Genomic DNA, 21,690 nt, shown 5'->3' with positions numbered 1-21,690 from the left:
GAACCCAGAATTCAGCCCTGAGTACGGTGCTTGCGCGGCTGGCAGAAACTGCAGCGCTGTAACCCTGCGTCTCTATCCCAGCGCACACTGCAGACTTTCGCCGCGGGGCGATTTGCTGAATAAGCAGTTACCCTCCGTGCGACAAACCTCTCGCGTTTGAGTCCCCGTAGCCGATCCTCGTGCGATGGAAATCCTTCCTCCAGGTTCCGGAGCACCCCACTATTGCTGGAAATTCCTAACAAGATATCCTTTAGCCGTCCTGACTTGTCTTACTCCCACACAGTGAAGCAGCACACGGGGGTAATGCACTCCCCTCGCCGCCATCTTCCGATCCCCCTCGTTCGTCCCATAGATCTTGTATGTTTTTTTCATTCTTTCTTAAATTTTTTCCTTACTAGTATTACAATGTGATAATTCATCAACTTTATTTTTTTATTTTTTTTTTATACTGGGGATTTGAAGGATTGAACCCAGGGGTTCTCGGCCACTGAGCCACATCCCCAGCCCTATTTTTTTGTAATTTATTTAGAGACAGGGTCTCACTCAGTTGCTTAGTGCCTCGCTTTTGCTGAGGTTGACTTTGAACTCGTGATCCTCCTGCCTCAGCCTCCCAAGCCGCTGGGATGACAAGAGTCCATCACTGTGTCCATCTTCAACTTTATTTTTAATGCCTGATATTCTTTCTTCTTGATTTAGTTTACTGGTGCAGCTTTCCACTGAGTTTATAATTCAACTTACTGAGCTTTTCATTTCCAGTATTTCTATTTGGTTCTTTTTCAGAATCTATATTTCTTTATTAAGTTGCTCTTTCATAATCTATATTATTTTCCTTAGTTTATTCAACTGTTTGTAACCTCTTTGAATTTATTGATCATTTAAAAAACCATTTATTGACCATTTAGAAAACCATTCTTTTGAATTCTTGTCCAGCATCTTCGGAATCAGTTACTAGAGAGTTATTAACTTTTGGTGGAGTCACATTGCCTTGTTTTTTGTTTTTTGGTTTTTTTTTTTCATATTTCTGGTGTTCTATGTTGAGATCCACACATATATTGAAATGGAAATCACTTCCATTTTCATGTGAAAGTCTAATTAGGGAACAGCCTTATTTTTATACTGTGCCCAAGAAAATTAGTTTGTTTTGTAGTGTTGTTTTATTCTGAATGGACTTCTTATTTCTTACTGTAGTTTTCCTATGGCTTTTGGCTTGCATGCTGTGTTAGAACCTAAGTAACCCACTTCCCTGAACATCTCCCAAGAATTAAGACCCTCTAGAAATGCAGGCAGGTGTGCTGTAGGCAGCAGGATATAGGAGTTCTACTTTTTTTGCGTAGTCATCCAATCTTGCTAGCAGCCTGAAAAGATACGGGAGGGTATGGGAGCAGCCTATGCTGACGTCACTCATAGGTACAGTATCCACAGCTGTTGCATTGTTTCTTTCTGCTGTTGCTGTGGGAGTGAATGGCTGTGAGTGGGACTTGAGGCCTCCTCTGTGCCTTCTTGGGGCCACATCATCCACTGGAGGCTTATCTCCCCCATCTTTAAGTTGAAGTATCTTCCAAGGTTCTAGAGAGTCAAAGTCAAGGACATGTCTAGATTGAGTTGCAGTTTCTCACAACTGTGTTGGGAATGCCACTCCGCAGCCACGTACCCACTCGACATCCTTAAGGTGCTAAACTCGATTCCCAGCAGTACTCGGAAAGAAGAAAACAAACTAACAACCACAAAATAAAAATAAACTTGAAGTGGAAATGCAGTAATAAGCAAATAAAAACAACTACAACAGGGAGGTGCTATAGAGTCAGTCGCAACTATCTGCACTGAAGGGGTTGGGCAGCAGTGGGTCCCACGCATGAGTTTCCCATGAACCCCCATGCTAAATATAGTATACTTGTGTGTATATATATCATAATTGATCATATACTAATATATACATATATATAGTATATGATTTTAGATATGAAAACCCCATTTCCCACAGCTGGCTTCCTGACTTGTCAGTTCTAAATGGAAAGCGACTTTTATTCCCTTATGCATCACAGACCAGTTTTCCATTGTCACTATCTGTGGGTCTCAGACCTTTCAGGCTCTTGACCATGTTACAGAAAAAGATTTAAGGATGTGTCACATTTGAGTAGCAGAGCAAGAAACTTATTATAATGGGGAAAGTACACAGTCAAGACTGGAGGTGCTGGCAAACTCAGTTCAGAATGGGAGAATTGCCTCATTTGGGACTGGAATTTGACATTTATAGAGAGATAGCAAGGGACTGAACTAGAGGTGGAATTTACACAATTCCCCACCAGTTTTCCTTGCACTTGCAGGTTGCCCTCACATGTTCTAACCTTGCTACTTCTTTTTTAGAAATATTTTTATTAGTGCATTATACTATATATAGCAGTGAGTTTCATTTTGACGTACATGCATGGAATGGAATTTGTTCCATTCCAGTCCCTAGTACTTCCTCTTTCCACTCCTCCCATCCTCTGTTTCCCTTCCTCTGCTGGTCTTCCTTCTACTTATTGTTCTTTCTAATTGGTGTTATGTAGATATACATAATGGTGAAATTCACTGTGGTATAGTTGTGTATGTACATAGCATAGTTTGTTCAATTTTTATTCTGTAGTTCCTCCATTTTCCTTCTCCTTCTACCCCCTTCCTCTACTCCACTGATCTCCCTTCTATTTTCATGAGATTGAACCCAGGGGCCTTAACCACTAAGCCACATCTCCAGCTCTTTTATTTTTTATTTTGAGACAGGGTCTTGCTGAGTTGCTTAGGGCCTCACTAAATTGCTGAGACTGGCCTCAAACTTATAATTCTCCTGAGTCTCTGGGATTACAGGCCTATGCCTGGCTATCTCCTCTTTTTTAAGAACTTCAGTCTCATGTCTATTAAGTTGCTTAAAGATGTCCTACAGTTCATTTATGCTCTGATCTTTTTCTTCTTTTCTCTCCATGTTTTATCTTGGATAGTTTCTATTGCTATGTCAAGTTCACTAATCATTTCATATACCATGTCCAATCTGCTGTTAATCCCATCTAATAAATTCTCATCTCAGCCATTTGTGGTTTTCATATCTAAAAGTTTAATTTGGGTGGTTTTAAAAATATCTTTCAAGCTTCTGCATAACATTTAATCTTTAGCTTCTTAGAACTGAATTCTATGTAAAAACATTTATAATAGCTTTCAATGTCTTTGCTATTTCTGCTGTCAGTTTGTAATAAGTTTTGATATAATGAATTTTCTCTTTGTTGTAGACATATTTTCCTCCTCCTTTAAAAGATTGACAATTTTTTGTTCAGTACCAGACATTGCAAATTTTACTTTTTTGGGTGCAGGACATATTTGTACTCCTATTAATACTCTTTTGAATTTTGTTCTGGGATGCAGTTCAGTCACTTAGGAATAGTTCTTTTTTGGTCTTATTCTTAACATTTGTTAGTTTTGGAACTGAGGGGTATAGCTCAGTGGTAGAGCACTTGCCTGGCGTGTACAAGGCCTGGGTTCAATCACCAGCACTGCAAGAGAGATTTTTTTTTTTTTTTAGGTTGGACCAAAGCAGTGTTTAGCCTAGGTCTAATTAGTCTCCTGAAGCAAGATCCTTCTCAGTACTCTATCCATTGCCCCATGGATTATGACATTTTTTTTTAACCAGGCTAGTGGAAGTGACCACTGTTCCTTACCCTGGGTGAGCTCTGACTGTTGTTCTTTTTAATATTGTTAGCTAATCTTCCTCCCCGCCCCCCAGCTTGACTAGTTTCCTTGTATCCATATGGTGATCTATATTCTATTGAATTCTCAAGCAGCGCCCTCTGCAGATCCTGGAGATCTCCACTCTAATAGTACTCTTCTGTGATAACTGTAGTCACTGTGAGCTTCCTAGACTTTCAGCTCCTCATCTCAAGAGAGTCCATCAGGCTCCAATTTGGTTGCCCCATGGCAGGTCAGAAGGAGTAGATAAGGTAATATCTGCTTTGAGGCCAAGTTTTAGAGGCCTTTGGGTACTGCACGGGAGAGTCAGGATTCTATCCTATAAGACATATTCAAGCTGTATTTCAGAAGACACAGGTGACCTGAGCCAGTCCTTGCTGAATATGTTAAGCAGTTAACATGTTACTAGCCCACAGATCATTGAGGAAGTTGCCCTTCATCACTCGATTTATACCAGTATCAATTACTGACACCTCTCCATGGCCATAGATGATTTTTCCAGAAAGGCCCTAGTTTAACCAAATGATAACATGACATAATACAAGAAACAATTGTCCCCTTTTTTGCAAATTGATTTTTCTATAGAAGAGAAGGAGTAAGAAGCAAGCCTCCGTTCTCAGATGACTCACCAAGGTTGAAGGACAAGTTGGTGGATAGAAAGTCAGTCTAGAGGTTTGCTTCTTACATGGTCCCAGACTAGCAGCAGTGGCATCACTGGGAGTTTCTTGGTACTACAGAGCCACATCTACCATCAGAATCTGCACTGTGATGAAAGGCTTAGCTGTTTCATATGCATTGAAATTTGAGAAGCACTGTTTTAAGGAAATGGTACCTGTGCCCTCTAGTGGCTGGCCAGCAACTTGCAGGAAGTTTTACAATATTTTCTCATTTTAGGACCTTTGCACAGAACTGCCGAAACATTGAACATTTAAACCTCAATGGGTGCACAAAAATCACTGACAGGTAAGTAATGAGGATTAGTTTAGGGATAAAGTGGCTGCCAGGTGAATGAAGGGAGAGAAACATGGTTGAAAATATCTTTAGTGCATCTGCTCTTTTCCAGCACGTGTTACAGCCTTAGCAGATTCTGTTCCAAGCTGAAACACCTGGACCTGACCTCCTGCGTGTCTATTACAAACAGCTCCTTAAAGGGCATCAGGTAAGAACACCCTTTGTTTGTGGTCTAGAAAATACCCAAACAATAAAAAATTAAAAAAGAAAATACCCAAACAGTGAACATTCCGGTGTATCTTCCTGATGAAGCCTTCCTAATGGTCCCACTAGAGCAGGGAAGAGATGACGGCTCAGACAGGTTATGGGGGCTGTCTCACTCACTGAATTGCTGATGATGTATTAAATTCAAAGTCGGTAATAACTGTCTACAGGAGTACACAGGGGTGTTTTTGTTTCTTGTTCTCTCAGTGAGGGCTGCCGAAATCTGGAGTACCTGAACCTCTCTTGGTGTGATCAGATCACAAAGGATGGCATTGAAGCGCTGGTACGGGGTTGTCAAGGCCTAAAAGCCCTGCTCCTGAGGGGCTGCACACAGGTACCAAAAATGTTCATGCAGCTGATTTTCTCACACATCGGGAACTAATTTGCTGTTGCATTTTCCCTGGTGTCCCACTTGTTCCCTCACCAAGACTTCATCCCTCTTCTGTTTTTTGTGTCCACTTAGTTAGAAGATGAAGCTCTGAAGCACATTCAGAATTATTGCCATGAGCTTGTGAGCCTCAACTTACAGTCCTGCTCAGTAAGTAGCATGCCTTTCCCGAACACTGCCCTGCTCCGTTCTTTCCCCCAGAAATCTGTTGTAGGCCTCACTGCACAGCATCCCTTGCAGCTGAGATGACTGGCAAATAGTCACATTGCCAGACCTGCACTCTGGCTTCTCATCCTGTGTCTTTGTAGGATCTGTCACTTTGCCATGAGATAAAAGAACAAGGCATCACCCTCAATACTGAGCCACCAACATCTCCCCTAGAAGTACTATAAATCAAGCCTTGATTAAAAAAAATAATAGAGTATTGAGTAAAGTATCAGAGTTGCCATGAACTAACCAGGCACAGTGGTGAATGTTTATAATCCTAGCAGTTTGGAAGGCTGAGGCAGGGGAATTGCAAATATGAGGCCAGCCTCAGCAATTTATCAACTCCAAGCAACTTAACAAGACCCTGTCTCAAAAGGGCTGGGGATGTGGCTCAGTTAATCCCCAGTACAGAAAAAGAGAAAAAGAAATACTGTGAACTAGTCACTAACTAGTTGTTAGACCTGAATAGTTCATCATAAGAACTCAGTGTCTTTTTTTTCAACTTATAAATTGGGGGTAATGGCAACTGTAATATTTCAGGAGATAAAATGAAATAGCAGATGTGAAAATGCCTAGAAAAATAAATGACGTATGCAAGAGCAAGGTAGCATTTCATCTTCATCAGGGCATAGCCTGTGCAAACCTGCTGGCCCTTCTTCACTGCCACTATAAATGCTGAGAAGTACAGTGTGTGCTTTCAGCAGGCTACAGGGTTCCTCAAGGGGCATGTAGCCCTGAGAGAGTTCTCTCTCTCAAAAGCCCTTGCATTTGATCTTTAATGAATGAATACTAAATCTTTAGAGTCCCTGATGGTGGGACAGAAAACAAACCATCTTCTGGACCAGTCTTGACTTTGTGGGCCTGGACTATTCAAAATAAGACTTTGACCTGCATGTAGAATTGCACGTGGCTCAAGATACAATATAGATGTGCAATTTATTTCTATATGAATTAGAGCATTTATGTTATATGGAATCTTTATGGCTAAACTAACAAAATTCTAAGGCATTTTTCAATAACTGATTTGTTATCTTTAAAACATTTGAGGAAATATTGTTTGTATATATGTGATTTATATGGCAAATGTCTAAAGCATTAATTTGTAGATGTTCAACCAAATATTAATGTCACTTAGGCAAGTTTTATGTTTTACAATCAAGAATTTTTCCTGGGTGGGGGGAGTCTAATCTATATCTATTTTGATGAATCCTGGGGGTAGAAATATAATTTAAAGTTTTTACCCTCCATCAGTAATGCTAGAACATTTTAATACAAATACATATCTGCCCTTTTTTAAGTTGTTAGGAAGTGCTAGTAACCGACAACCAAATAACAGTTGCTCCTGTCTAGTTCTGATGTCCTCTGACTTCTTCCTGCACTGCTTTTCTGCAGCGCATCACGGATGAAGGCGTGGTGCAGATATGCAGGGGCTGCCACCGGCTGCAGGCCCTCTGCCTTTCGGGTTGCAGCAACCTCACCGACGCATCTCTTACGGCCCTGGGTCTGAACTGCCCGAGACTGCAGTGAGTATGCCATGCTTTCTGCTTTGCAGCTCAGAGATTGCCTGGGCTGACCAAGAGGAGGGGAAGGCGTGGAGCAAGAGGAACAGGTGGTAGGGGAGGCAGGAGTTGTGTTTTTGCTGGGTGGACGGAGGTGGGGCAGCGTGTAACCTAGTTCATTGAGGGTTGCACCAGCAGAGTGTGAAGTGGCTAGCACCAGTGAATCTGAATTGTGTTTCTTGATGAATTCACGCATTCCAACCACCACCACCAATTTGCTTCATCCTGTTAATCTCTTCAAACACCAGAGTAATCTGATGGCGAGCAAAGTGGTAGCCTTGGTCCAGATGTTCCCAGTGTCTCCTTTAAACCTGCTGCTAAGTAGACACAGTGAGGGGAAAAGATCATAATTGCTTCTTATTTTTCATTTTCCCCAGCAGGAAGAATGGGAGATTTTTGTTTTGTTTTGGCATTGGGGATTGAACCCAGGAATGCTTTACCATTGAGCTACATTCCCTACCCTTTTTATTTTTTGAGACAAGGTTTCACTAAATTACTGAGGCTAGTCTCAAATCTGTAATTCTCCTGTCATAGCCTCCCAAGTTGCTGGAATTACAGGTGTGCACCACCACACCCAACTGTTTCAATAAATAATAATTTATTTTCTGATTCTCAAGGCAACACATTATTGCTACCAGCTATGCATATGAAAACTACTTAGGGCTAATCTTGCACTCATGTTATGTTCCTGACTCAGTGCCAGGTGTCTTTATGAGTGATATCTTATTCTCAACACATCTCTGAGTAGTTACCACTATTCTCATTTGTTCTGCAGAGGAGAAACAGATACAGAGGAAAATCATATAATTTGTCCTGGGTCACATGATGATTAAGAAGTAAAGATAGAATTTGGACTTAGGGTTTGACTTTCAAACTAGCAACCCTAACCTGCATACAAGAGGCAGAAAAATTATTTTAACGTTTTATATGCCAGTGAAACTGATCCATTTCTCATGTCAGTTATGTAACTTTTAAGAATCATTTATTTTGTATTTGTCTGAAATTTTTTTAAGAAAGATTCTAGATAATTTTGATATTTCTGCTTCATAGAAGGAATTTGGGTGGTCAGAACTAGTCAGAGGGCTGAGGATGAAGCTCAGTGGCAGAGCACGCGCTTAAAATGCATTAGGGCCTCGGTCCAATCCCCAGCACAGAAACAACAAAAGACCAAAAACAACTCTGGTCAGAGAACAGGTTAAAATTATTGTTAACTTAGAAATGTTATTCATGCATTCATTCCTATTAAGCATGAGTAATTGAGAATTATGTGTATGTAGGTGTGTGTGGTACTGGGCATTGAACCCAGGGGTGCTGTACCACTGAGCTATATCCCCAGCCCCTGCCTCAGCCTCCCAAGTCTCTGGGATGACAGGAATGTGCCACTGTGTCTCTCACCAAAAATCAACTCAGTTTTTCATTGCCTATAATTGTTTTAAATTTCTTGTAACTTGGAATTTCAATGAATATATTGTAATATGATTTTATTACATACAAGTTCGTTTTAATTGTATTTTATTTATTTTTTAAATGAAATGCAATATTTTTAAAATATATTTTTAGTTGTCAATGGACCTTTATTTTATTTATTTATTTATATGTGGTGCTGAGTATCAGACCCAGTGCCTCATGCATGCTAGGCAAGCGCTGTACCACTGAGCTACAACCCCAGTCTTTTATTTAGTGACTTTTAAAATAAGTCACTAAATATTAGAGTATTATTTCAAAACCAACAATGTGGTGGTGGGGAAGATTCTTGGATTTACTACGGGAGTTTGGGATGAGACTTTAGGGCCTTGGACAGGTCCTCCCTAACCCTCAAGCAGGCCCTCATCTGTTCAGTTGGGACAGTCTTTGAGTTTTACAACCCTTAGAATGATTGACAGAGGCAAAGTGTCAAAGAACAGAACAACATCAAGAGTGTGCAGCGGAGCATAATGTTTCTATTGTTAATCTCTTGGTACTTTTTTTCTCCCCTGCATGTCCCCTTCCTAGAATTTTGGAGGCTGCCCGATGCTCCCATTTGACTGATGCAGGCTTTACACTTTTAGCTCGGGTAAGGCATAGATTTTTAAACAACAACTGTAATTCAAAGTGACCTGGGGTGGTTGTGTGGTGTGCAAAAATTAGCTTCAGAAAAGACGAGCACAAAGCCAAGTAGAATCCTTGGGGTAAGTTTTACATTTTTTTTCAGCTAGCCAGAAATCTAGGAAGACACTGGAGAGAATTCTGGAAAGGGCCCAAGCCTCCTTCTCACTTGAACAGGTGGGGCCGCCCTGAGAGGAGCTTCTTCTCCTGTAAGAGATGCCATTCCTACACAGACCCCAGTTGGCCTCTCTACAGCATCCCCTAACTAGGCTGGGCTTGCTCCATTTTCTACATTGTCTGCCACAGTGACCACCAAGGTCACTATGAGGCCCTTTCTGGGCTTGTTGCAAGGAGCCAGTGTCCTTCAGGGGATGCTGATATATTCTTCTTCCTACCCTACAATCAACCCCACCCACCTCCCCAGTGTGACTGAGCTCCTCATTCCCTGTCCTCCCAGAGCCTGGCCTATGATTAAAATTTTCCTGCTAATGTCTGAACCACTGGGAAAGTGCTCTTTCAGGTTGAGAGAAGAAAATGCTGCCAGAGCAGCCCTATTTCCATTTTCAAAGTGACTATGACTCAAAGGGCACAAGCTCAGAGATGCTGGTTCACTGAGTAGCTCTAAGAACAGACCATACCCCTTAATGGAAAAGAACAAGGACCTTGATTCATACTCAGGGGGACAGGTAAGTTGCAGGTGTTTCCTACACAGCAGGGCATGTCTTGTGTACTCTTTCAGAATTGCCATGACCTGGAGAAGATGGATCTGGAAGAATGCATCCTGGTGAGTGGAACCCTAAGAGCCCTGAGGACTGCTCCTCAGTTACTGCTAGTAACATCACACAGCTAGGGACATAGACTGCCTGTTGTCCCAACCCTTCTTGCCCAGTATAGGCAGTGGGACTTGGGTACTCATTAGGGCCATGGCAGTGGGATATGTAAACTTTTGGCTACTTGCAGTCATCAGGCAGAGTTATAGCAAAGAAATTCAAGATGGCTTCATCTTTTGCCAGACATAAAAAAACAAGGTCTCCTCTTATTTTTCACAGAACTTAAGGGAGAAATAAACTGATATATCCAGCGATGGGGAGACTCTAGAGAGAATACTTCTTGCCCATTCCCTGTTTGTTTTTTTCCCCTAAGCCCCTTTTAGGACACCATAGAGAGACCAAACTGTTACAGTTGTGCATCTCCAGGAGTGGGCAGATTGGAGGTTGCTGGTAAAGACAGGAGCTTCCAGCCGGAGTATGCCTGGATGAGTTTTTAATTCTCTTTTGCACCTTTTGATTTCCATGTTCAGGAGAAGCCAGGATTAGGTATTAAGTTCTGGTGTAGAAGCTACACTGACACAGCGTGTTTCTCTCCAGATAACCGACAGCACGCTCATCCAGCTCTCCATTCACTGTCCTAAGCTACAAGCCCTGGTGAGTCTTTTGAGTTTTTGTGACATTATTCACCTCTTGGGAATGAAAGGATCCTCCCATCACAGCAAAAATCACTGTGGGTTCTCTGTCCATCATGGTTCCAGAGCTTAGAGTTTCTAAGCTCTACCAGCTGGGCTAACTTGGGAAGCGGGGTATCTGGATATTACTGCTTTACCCCAGCAGGGACCCGTGTCCTGGTCACTTCACTCAAGTTTGTGTTTATCTGGCAGACAGGGTGAAAGTTAGCGTGATGAAATGTCACATTCCTCAACAAGTTTGGGACCATCCTTCTGTTGTAGTTCACATCTGTTCATCTGGGGGGGAAAAGGAATGAGACCATTTTCTTGGATATGTATTTACACTTTTTGAAAGATGCAAAATGAGTGCCTGCCTGCCACAGTCTGGCTGGGCACAATCAGAAGCCACTTGTCAAAAGAAACTAACTTTATTTTTAGAACCACACGCGCCAAACAAAACAGCCTCTCAGGAAAAATCCTCAGAGCCTCAACTGCCACCACCGGCTTTCCACAAGCCTCTCTCTCCCACACAAGCTTCTCTCCACCTCCCACAATCCTCCTGCTCTTGAGGCCGATTGGCTGGGTCACATGGGCGGAGCCAAAAAAGTCCCCCAATGAGCAGCTCCGTGGTCTGAAAGGGCAGGGAAACAGCCCAATGAGCATCACGGCAGAGGAGCCAATCAGCTAGATGTTGCTGGGGCCGAGGAGCCAATCAGCTAGATGTTGCTGGGCCCGCTGTGAGTCAATCATCAGCCGGCAGCTGGAAGTTTGCTGGCAGCTGGAAGTTTGCTGGGGCCCCTTTGGCTGTGGCTCTCAACACCTGCCACTCTTAGCCATGCAGACATCTCACTCACATTTCACTTCTGTCCATCTGAGCCTGGAGAAGGGGAGGAGTCATTGCTGAGCAAGCCACCAAGTGGAAGTCTACCGTGCCCACAAAATGTCAGCCATATGATGCAGGCACCATTCAGAGCCCCATTTTATAAGTGAAGAAACTGAGACTCAGAGTGGTGAAGGGACTTGCCCCACAGTTACACAGCTGCTCCAAGTCCCCAGATCTCTTGGCCTTTCCCCAGTCTGGTGTTTACGAGGCCCACAGGTGCACACATCCAGTTTTTCTTAAGCCAGCTTTCCCTCTGTCATCTTTGAAAGTTGCCCTCTCCTCAAGGGCTTGAATTCTGTGTCATCATTAAAGCTCCATTTGGCCTTAAGTCACTCTCCCACCAACTTTCCTTATTTCTACTTTCCCTCTGGACACTTCCCCTCAGGCACAAGTGCAAGGAGGCTTCAGATACCTGTGGGAGCAGTTTGCAGGTTCCACGCTGTCAGGGGATGTCCTCCAAATAGTTGGTGTTCTCCCCTGCAGGGAGGTTTCTGGTGATGGAAAACCTTCTCTATCTTGTCCACTATTTTTATACAAGCTATTTCCAAAAACAGAACAGAGGTTAAAAACAAAACAAAACAAAACAAAAAAACTATAAAACCAGAAGCTCCAAATAAAAAATCAAAAAAATTTGAACATAAAGAATTATTAGCAAAAAAACAGGAAACAGTTGCAGTTGAAATCTTAACATAGCCTTGAGATTTTAATAGCCAAGACAGATAAAGGAAAAAGGTGTCTGTTATTCATCCAGTTCACTCTACAAACATTTCTTGAGGACCACCATGCCAAGCACTCCTCTAGTGGTTAGAGACCAAGAAGATGACTCATGAGGAGAGACCACCTGCAATGTCAGAGGATCCACATTTGAGGGACACTTGAGGAGCACTACCCACTTTGGTAAAGGACAGTACTAAGATCTCCTCTGTTGACCCCCAAGCAAAGCTGAGCACAAGTTAGAGCACATGTGTTGTGTGAAGTGCGTTTCTACTGCAGCAGGTTGCACAGTGTGCATATGCAGCCAGCTCAGTCTGCCCTGGCGTAGTGGCACCATGCGAAGGATCGGGCACGGCTTCTAGCAGGGCCTTTGGACTGAGTGCAACGTGAAATAAGTTCTCTTCTCTGCAGGCCTCGTGTAGGGACAGGAGGTCCCACTGGAGCAGCCCAATCTCCACTCAAAAGGAAACTCACGGATCTGAGGGAGAGTGAGTGCTGACCATGACAGACCCAGGCACAGGCTGCCAGGGGCCCACAGCGGGTTCCACCCCAGCCTCCAGAGATCAGTAGAGGAAATACTGTTGGGGGAAACACCATTTTGAATTTTGAAATGTGTCTTTTATCTTTTACTAAAGATCTGCAAGCGGGAAGAAATAAGGAAAGTGACCACCAGTGTGAATGAAGCCAGGTGACTACTTCAGCACAGTTCCCAACACTCAGGTTTCCCAGGTTCTCCTTTATGTGCAAGAGAGGCGAGTGGGTACATATACCATGGGCTTCCAGGAGTGACTCTGTGATCTTCACTAGAGGAAGAGCCTATGCTCACACTAACACAAAATTCGGAACAATATTCAAAAACCTGATTGTGTTTGACAGTAAATCAAATATGCATTTGCAAACAAGGGGAGTCCCAGATTCAAAAGAATATGAGGGAGCAGTACCCAGAAGATTAGAGAAAGCATGAATTTGTCTGTAGGCAATTAAGGACCCTCTTTGTTTCTTGGTTTTTTTAAAGTTGTAGGATATGTGTTTGTGGCGGGGAGTTTCTGTTGATTATGGAGGAGCTGGTTTCCTTTTCAGAGCTAGTTTGAGTATTTTCAAAAATCATTTTATTGTGTAAGTCATTGGTCCTAGAAACTATTCTAAAGAAAAAGAAATGCAGCCAAAAAAGGAAATGCATTACTTTCTTCATTATGAGATTTTATTTCATCCTGATTTAACAAGACACCATGATATTATATAGAAAACAAAACCATTAGAAGTCATATCAGTCACTCTCCCTTTCGGATGACAAGCATATAGATTACCCAGTGGTCAGCCTGCTCTCGGCCATGTTTGAGAATCTTGTTATCAAGCCACTACTTACTGCTCTAAAAGAAACAATAGCAACGTGAGACTTGTTAACATTTAGATGGCTGTTTTCTCCAATTTAAAGTGGATACATTTAACAACTTTGAAAATACCACTATAAGACAGATGCGTATTTTGTTTTGTTTTTATGATACTGGGGATCAAACCCAGGGCCTTGTGCACACTAGGCAATCATTGTACCATCATGCTACAGCCCCAGTCCTAGAATGAATTCTTATCTCATGCCCCACTGCCTGACCAGTGTCTTCCTCCTTTCCAGTCGCCCCTTCTGTAACCCAACTGCAGCAATAATTTCACTTAAATGGGACTCATCTTTTCATTGTCACTCACCCATTCGAAGTCCCCTCTCCCCGACTCAGCCTAAATTCTGTGGTCAATTATTTAATCTCTCCCTTAATCCTCAAGATTCACCTTCCCTCTTAGCAAAGCTGTCATCCTGTTTAAATCCTACTCTCAGTTGTTGAGCAGTCCTTGAAGCATGAGCAAGAGTAAGGTGAAGAGGGCTTAAAGGCTTTTACGCAGAGGAACTAGTATGTGTCCTTTGTTGGACCAACAAGAGCCCTGGCTGGGCTTTAGAGAGGAGACAAGGCTGAACGAGAGGCAGGGGTCAGACCTGCTTCTCTGGATTGTATCCTTGGAGTTTGGAATGGCTGATAATTATCCGGAGAGCCATTTTTCTGTGGTAGAACAGTGAAGGTGACCCAGCCCATGTTTTGCTCCCAATTTGAAGCCTGTGGCTTATTCAGAACTTATAGCTATCTCGGAATACTGAAGTTCCCAAGACCATCAGGCCACTCCCGGAGCTCCATAGCAGTTACTCCCACACATATCTGTGGAGACCAGTGAGTGCTATCCCAGCTGCTGGGGCCAAACCTCAGCTCCTGTACACAGGTACCTCCCGTGGCTAAGACCTTTAGTTTATCCTGATTAGATTTGGATGCATATAGATCCATGATCATATGTCTTTCTGTTGAATTGACTTTTTATCACTGTGAAATATTCCTCTGTCACTCTGTCTTAAAGTCTGCTTAATGTAATATTAATATATCAGCCTTTTTGTGCTTTCCACTTGCAAAGTATATTTTTCTTTCGGATTTTTTAAATTCTGTTTTTAAGTGTAAATTCTTTTTAAAAAGGACTAAAATTCTGTTCTTTTGGATTTTATGTGTTTTAATATCTTAAGAGACACTGTATCATTGGGTCCTGCTTTTGTCTAGTCTGGTGATCTCTACCTTTTTAAATAGTTTAGTCATTTATGTATAACATAATATTGAGAGAGTTGGATTTGTGTTCTTCATTTCACTGTTTTTTTTTAATATTTATTTTTTAGTTGTAGTTGGACACAACACCTTTATTTCACTTGTTTATTTTTGTATGTGGTGCTGAGGATCGAACCCAGGGTCTCGCACGTGCGAGGTGAGCGCTCTACCGCTGAGCCACAAACCCAGCTCTTCATTTCACTGTTTGTTGTTCTGTTTTCTATTCCTCAGTTCTTCCTTTCCAGTTTTCTTCTTGGATTAACTGAACATTTTTAGAAATTGTTTTATCCATTGGCATTTTGGCCATAGCTCTGTGCATTGATTTTTGAATGGTTGCAGTTTCAGCATTAGATCTTGAAAGTTCTTTCTATAAATCAAAGGCAGCTTTCCTCAGTAGGGATTCAGGGAAAGCCTGGGATTGTGATTAGGCTCCTGTCCCAGCACCAGCACCTTGCACAGCGCCTGGTGAGGAAAAGCCACTTCAGATGTTCTTTTGGAACAAAGTGGATATAAACGAACCAATCCGAGTCTCAAGAGCTCAGCACAGTAACTGGTATGTGAGTGATGAGGGTCACCCCTAGAGTTGTGGGGCTTAGGTTCCAAAAATCACAGTCCTTCTTAAGAGGATGCCAGCTACCCCAGCCTTGCCATATCTCCACCAAAAAGTCTGCTTCTTTGGAGGAGAGGGAAGGTCAGAGATTCCTCTGCTCAGACTGGCACACCCCCAGCCCAAGTTCCTTTACTCACTCAAAGTCTCAGGCAATTTTGTCAAGGCAGGCAGGCCTGCAACATCACTGGTAGGCCACCAGACTCTCGGAGACAGGTGGAGGAAATGATTCTCTTTGGAAGGTGTCAGGGGAAGATTCAGAGCCCCCGGGGAGGAGAATGTCTGGATTGCTTAGGCCTCAGCCTGCTGCAGCTCCAACAAGCAATATGCTTGAATTTCTCTTTTACATTTGATCTCAACTCCTCCCTGTCCCAGGTCTCTCTTAGGAAGCACTGCCCATGGTGAGGTTCACACCCATGCACACTCCTGATCCTACCAGGCCCCTAGCAGCCTAGTGGAAGTGGAAGGAGGCGTTAGAAAACAAGCTTGAGAACCGCATCACTGAGCTTTTTTTGCTGTAAGTGAACCTCCTTCACTTAAAAATGTTCCCAGTGTTTTCTCCTATTTTTTGAGATGGGGTCTCACTGTTTTACCCAGGCTGGTCTCTAACTCATAAGCTCAAGTGATCTTCCCGCCTCAGCCTCTCAAATGTACCACAGTTCCCAGCTCCCTGTGCTTTACCTACCACTGGCTTATTTAATACTTAAGCCCAGAACCTCAGTTTCTTCAAATGTCATCAGTATGATCTGTGAAAGGAGCAGTACTTTGTTTCTTGCTGGAAAAATAAATGCAAGTTTTTAATTCTGGGAAAATGAGGTAGGTGGACTTTTCCTATTTCCGCTGCCGTACTATCCCTGAACGTTCTATATAACACAGACAAAAAGACTACAAGATCAAAAGAAGGTGGCAAGACCAGCTGGGGACATCTGCTGATGCTGCTTTCCTAAGCAGCAGCATGGTGGCGAGTTCCCTGAGTTTTCCTTTTGTCATGTCTCAGGCTGGATGCTAAAGAGGCTGACAACCCAGAAGTGCCAAGAGATACAGAAAAGAAAAGAAGGGGGAAGAAAATACAAAGAACCCTCCACTCAAAGGATCAAGGAAGGGGCAGCCTACCAAGACAAAAAACTTTCAAATACTAACAAAAAAGACACAGAAAAAAACGAGCAGCATCCCCACCCTGCCAGCAGAGGGCAAGTTGGGGAGCTCAGAATCTTTCATCTTTGCCCTGTGGTTTTGAGCTGCCTACTCCCCACCAGCGGTGTTAGTGGGGACCAGATAGGGAGCCTAGTGTCAGAGAGCCACCTCTCCCATTCCAAGAGAGTGAGAGTTTTCTGGAGGTGAGTATGACCCCTACCTCCACCCATCAGTAACAAAGCACTTTCCACATAAGGCATCAGGAGAGGCTGTCCTACTGACAGCAGCAAGAGAGCACTGCCCCTTCCACCACTGGTACCGTATCACAAGTGGCTTGTTCAGAGAGATTTAGGATAGGGGTCTAGCTCAGAGGTAGAGCATGGGTCTACCATGCCCTCGAGGCCTTATTCAATCCCCAGCACTACAGCAATTGGTCTCATAATAATCAAGATGCTGGATACAAGAAAAAACACTCATCATACCAAAAATGAAAAAAATCTAAACTTGTCTGAGAAAAGACAATAGGGACCAACACCAAGATGATGCAAATATCAGAATCGTAAAAAAAGAATTTTAAAACAACCATCATAAAAATGCTTTATCTAGCAAATGAACACATTTGAAAGAAATGAAAAAAGTGTCAGCAAAAAAATAGAAAATAGAAGAGAGAAGTAGATGACTATTTTAAAACTGAAACATACAACAATGAAACTGAATGGATGGCCCTCAAGCAAAATGGAGAAGACAAAGGAAATAATCCATGAACTTGAAGATAAAACAATAGAAAATTACTCAACCTGAGCAATAGAAATAGACCAAGGAAAAGAAGGAGTAGACGCCTCTGGGAATGATAGAGCTGTCATGTAACAAAGATACAGCATTCATATCACAATTCTAGAAAGAGGAAGAAAATGTGGAGATGAAATCACGGCTGCAAATTGCCAAATCGGGCAAGACACATATCTGCAGATTCAAGAAACTGGTCAAACACCAAATGGGAAAAGCCCAGAGAAAATCAAATTGAGACATCATAATCAATCTTCAGAAAACTAAAACCTTTTTTGGTGGTTTTGGGGATTCAACAAAGGGCCTTGTACATTGCAGACAAATGTTTTATGACCAAGCTCCACTCCCAGCCTGAGGAACACCTTGAACAGTGAGAGAGAAATACCATATACAAAGAAGTGGCACCACATTTTTAAGTGCAGGAAGAAAAGAATTCAACCCCAATCCTATCTCCAGTGGAAATATCCTTCAGAAAAGGGGAAATCAAAATTTCTCAGATGAAGGAAAACTAAGCTTTGTTACCAGATCTACCCTGATATAATGGCTAAAGGAAGCTCTTTAAAAAGAAAGGAAGGATGTGGAGAATTTGTAGCCTTTGTCCTCTGCTGATGGGAATATAACTTGGGAGTAGCCACTATCAAAACCAGTATGGTGTGTCCTCAAAAGGGTCAAAAATAGAATTATATGATCCAGCAATCTTCTGGGTATATAAGCTGAAGATTTAAAAGTAATTGCAAGGCAAGCACAAGGCCCTGGGTTCAATCCCCGGCACCACATGCATGCGCGCGCACACACACATACACACACACACACACACAAATTAAATTTTTTTTTAAATTGTGGTATAGCTAAAGCAGTGTTAAGAGGGAGATTTATGGCACTAAATGCTTACATTAAAAAAGAGGATATTAGAGCAAATTATATTCCATGCTTATATAATTTAATCAAAATGAACCCCAATATTATGTGTAACTCTAAAGAATAAAGGAAAAAGTTAAAAATTGAATTAAAAAATAAAATCTCAGTAATTTTAAATTTCCCCCTCAAATTTTAAAAATTTAAAAATAAATTTCTAAAATTTAAAAATAATAATTTTAAAAATCCCCCTTAAAGAGATATCTTACTCCCATATTCATAGCAGCATTATTCCACCAAGAGGTGGAAGCAGCTCCAGTGTTCATCATTTGATAAGCAAAATGTGGTATATACATATGCATACATGAAATATTCAGACTTAAGGAAACAAAATTCTGATACATGCTTCAACATGTACCAGGCCATACACTAAGTGAAATAAGCCAATCACAGAAGGACAAGTGTCTTTTTTCACTTATATGCTTTCAATTACATGAGTTATCTAGTCAAACTCAGAAACTAAGTAAAATTGTGGTTGCCAGGAGCTGGGTGGAAGGAAAATGAAGATTTGTTTAATGGGTACAGAGTTTCAGTTTTGCAAGATGAAAAGGTTCTGAGATCCACTGCACAATCATCTGAATATACTGAACAAAGCTGAACTGTACCCTTGAAAATGCTAAAGATGGTAATCAAAACAGATAACAGGAAGATTTCTGAACATTTGGAAACTAAACAAAACATTTTCTAAATAATCCTAGGTCAAAGAGGAGGTCTCAAGGAAAAATTTTTAAAAATAAGTTTAACTGAATGAACATGAAAATATAACACATTAAAATTTGTGGGCCTGGGGATATAGCTCAGTTGGTAGATATAGCTCAGTTGGTAGAGTGCTTGTCTCTCATGCACAAGGCCCTGGGTTCAATCCCCAGCACCATACACACACAAATTAAAATTAAAAAAAAAAAATTGTGGTATAACTAAAGCAGTACTAAGAGGGAGATTTATGGCACTAAATGCTTACATTTAAAAAGAGGATATTGGAGCAAATTACATTCCATGCTTATATAATTTTATCAAAATGAACCTCAATATTATGTATAAAGGAAAAAATTAAAAATTGAATTAAAAAATAAAATCAGTAATTTTAAATTTCCCCATCAAGAAAGAAAAAAAATCACCACCAAAACATGAAGGATATAATAAAAATGATAGTAGGATTCAGTGAGGTTGAAAAAAAAAACTACAGAGCGAAACCCATGAAACAGAAAACTCTTTGGAAAGGAAAACAGCCTCTAGCAAGACTGATAAAGAGAAGACACAATGGCTAACATCAAAATGAAATTTGGGGGCTGGGACTGTAGCTCAGTGGTAGAGTGCTTGCTTAGCATGTATGAGGCATTGGGTTCTGATCCTCAGTGCCACATAAAAAATTAATAAAGGCATTGTGTCCATCTACATATTATTGTGTCTATATTCATACACAATATATATACACACACCACACACACACACACACACACACACAAAATCTCCAGACATCCAAAGGCAGACATCCAATGAAAATTAAGGGAATGCAGGTAAAGTAGCCAGTATCTGAGATGCTTGGGACCAAAAGTGTTTTGGATTTCACATTTCTTCCAATTTTGGAATGTCTGTGTATATGTAAGTAAATAAATATTTTGGGGGTAGGTCTCAAATCTAAATAGAAAATTCATTTTGTTTAATATATACCTGGTAAAATTTTTAGTGAACCTGCATTTTTTACTGTGACCTGTCTCACGTGAGGTCAAATATGGAATTTTCCATTTATTGCCTCATGCTGATGCTCAAAATGTTTCAGATTTTGGAGCATTTCCGATTTCAGGTTAGGGATGCTCAAACTGTACTAGAAACAACTGTATAAATTTGACAATGTAGGTGAAATAGACATTCAAAACAAAGTCAATATAAAATAGAAGGCTGGGATATATATATAAATAATCTTAATAGCCCTGTAACTGCTGAAGACATAAAATTTGATTTAAAAACCCTCAAAAAGTAAATGTTCAGGGCTGTGGTTGTGGCTCAGCAGTAGAGTGCTTGCCTAGCATGTGTGGGGCCCTGAGTTGGATCCTCAGCACCACATAAAAATAAATAAATAAATAAATAAATAAAGGTATTGTGTCCAACTACAACTAAAAAATAAATATTAAAAAAAAGGAAATGTTCATCCCAGATTGTTTAAGTGGAGAATTCTTCCAAACATAAGGAATTAAAACCAATTCCATACAATCTCTTCTATAAAACGGATGAGAAAACATTTCATAACTCATAAGGTCAGTAATACCCTGATACTAAAACCAAACAAAAACAGCACCAAAAGCCAAAACTACAGACTGGTATTCTTCATAAATATAGGAGCAAATGATCTTAATAAAATATTAGCAAATAGAACTCACAAAATATTAGTAAATAGAACTCATCAATAGATTAAAAATAATTATACACATGACCAACAGAGTTGAAATATTTCAAGGATACAAGTCTAGTTTAATATTTGAAAACTAATCCATATAATCCACCATGTTAACAGGCTAAAGAACAAAAATTACATGCTCATATAATACAGAGAAAGAATCTAATGCAGAAAAAGAATCACAAAATTCGAAAGAAAAAAATTTTTTTAAAATGCCAAGAATATAAGAGAAAAATCTCACTCCTATTTAAAAACTCGAGTTACTATGTTCCTTCCACAGGGATAACCTCTGTGGTCAACTTATGTTCTAAAGAAACTCTGTGCAATAATAGATAATTCCGTTTGCCCTTAATAAAAACAGCCTAACCCCTCTGTCATCTGCCAGGGATGAGACAGCAGGGCAGGGATAAAATTTAAGACCACCCTGACTGGCTGTAATTGGCAAGTCTCAACTTCTTTGAGCTGCAAAGTCTTTATCTGTAAAATGGGAATAACACTTTGCACAGTTAGCCCGAAGAATAAATTGAGATAATACGTACACAGTGGGGGCCCAAAAGTAGATAGTTTTGACTATTGGTTGCTTAGTTTGTGTAAAATAAGCAGTGTATTTGCTCTGTGAACAATGTTGGCAGCATATTTTCCTTTGGACTCAGAGAACAGGTTAAGGGCTTCTTTGATTTTTTTCTTAAACAAGTTTTTTAAATTTATATGAATATTTGCATATACCAGTACATTAGTCTTTCAATTAATGTAGGAGTATCTCCATGGTCCTAGACGCTAATGTTAACTTCTTAGTTCTTCAGCTTCTCTGTATTAAAGCGATGAAGAGATTAGTATCCATACATTACCTCAGTTGTCTTCTTTCTCCAAACTAAAAAATATATATATACACACACGTTTTTTCTAGTTGCAATTTATTATAAGTAGGTAAATAAAAAAATAAGGATTTTGACTATCTTAAGTGGCCTCCTGAAAAACTTTAGCGAAGTCTTCTGGCTTTATCCAGAAGTCAGTTCT

The 21,690-nt window shown here is 40.9% G+C and overlaps 1 protein-coding gene across 7 annotated transcripts in view; it reads left to right on the top strand.

The window, feature by feature from the left end:
* Positions 1 to 21,690, top strand: part of Fbxl2 (F-box and leucine rich repeat protein 2) — a 95,331-nt gene that overhangs the window by 59,781 nt on the left and 13,860 nt on the right. For 3 of the 7 annotated variants that reach the window (XM_048794990.1, XM_048794989.1, XM_048794991.1), the window contains 8 exons: positions 4,609 to 4,677; positions 4,759 to 4,873; positions 5,137 to 5,263; positions 5,393 to 5,467; positions 6,917 to 7,047; positions 9,076 to 9,136; positions 9,908 to 9,952; positions 10,536 to 10,592. In XM_048794990.1, the coding sequence (XP_048650947.1) occupies positions 4,653 to 4,677; positions 4,759 to 4,873; positions 5,137 to 5,263; positions 5,393 to 5,467; positions 6,917 to 7,047; positions 9,076 to 9,136; positions 9,908 to 9,952; positions 10,536 to 10,592 (636 nt within the window). In that variant the 5' untranslated portion in view covers positions 4,609 to 4,652. Of the gene's footprint in view, positions 1 to 4,608; positions 4,678 to 4,758; positions 4,874 to 5,136; positions 5,264 to 5,392; positions 5,468 to 6,916; positions 7,048 to 9,075; positions 9,137 to 9,907; positions 9,953 to 10,535; positions 10,593 to 12,617; positions 12,695 to 12,841; positions 12,895 to 21,690 lie in introns of all 7 variants that reach the window. The other 4 variants (XM_048794986.1, XM_015489536.2, XM_048794988.1 and 1 more) reach the window with 3 other exon arrangements.

The sequence above is a fragment of the Marmota marmota genome, unplaced genomic scaffold (genome assembly GCF_001458135.2).
Source record: "Marmota marmota marmota unplaced genomic scaffold, marMar, whole genome shotgun sequence".
Lineage (NCBI taxonomy): Eukaryota > Metazoa > Chordata > Mammalia > Rodentia > Sciuridae > Marmota > Marmota marmota.
Note: the sequence above shows the minus strand (reverse complement) of the source record. Positions and strands in the feature narration are given on the sequence as shown.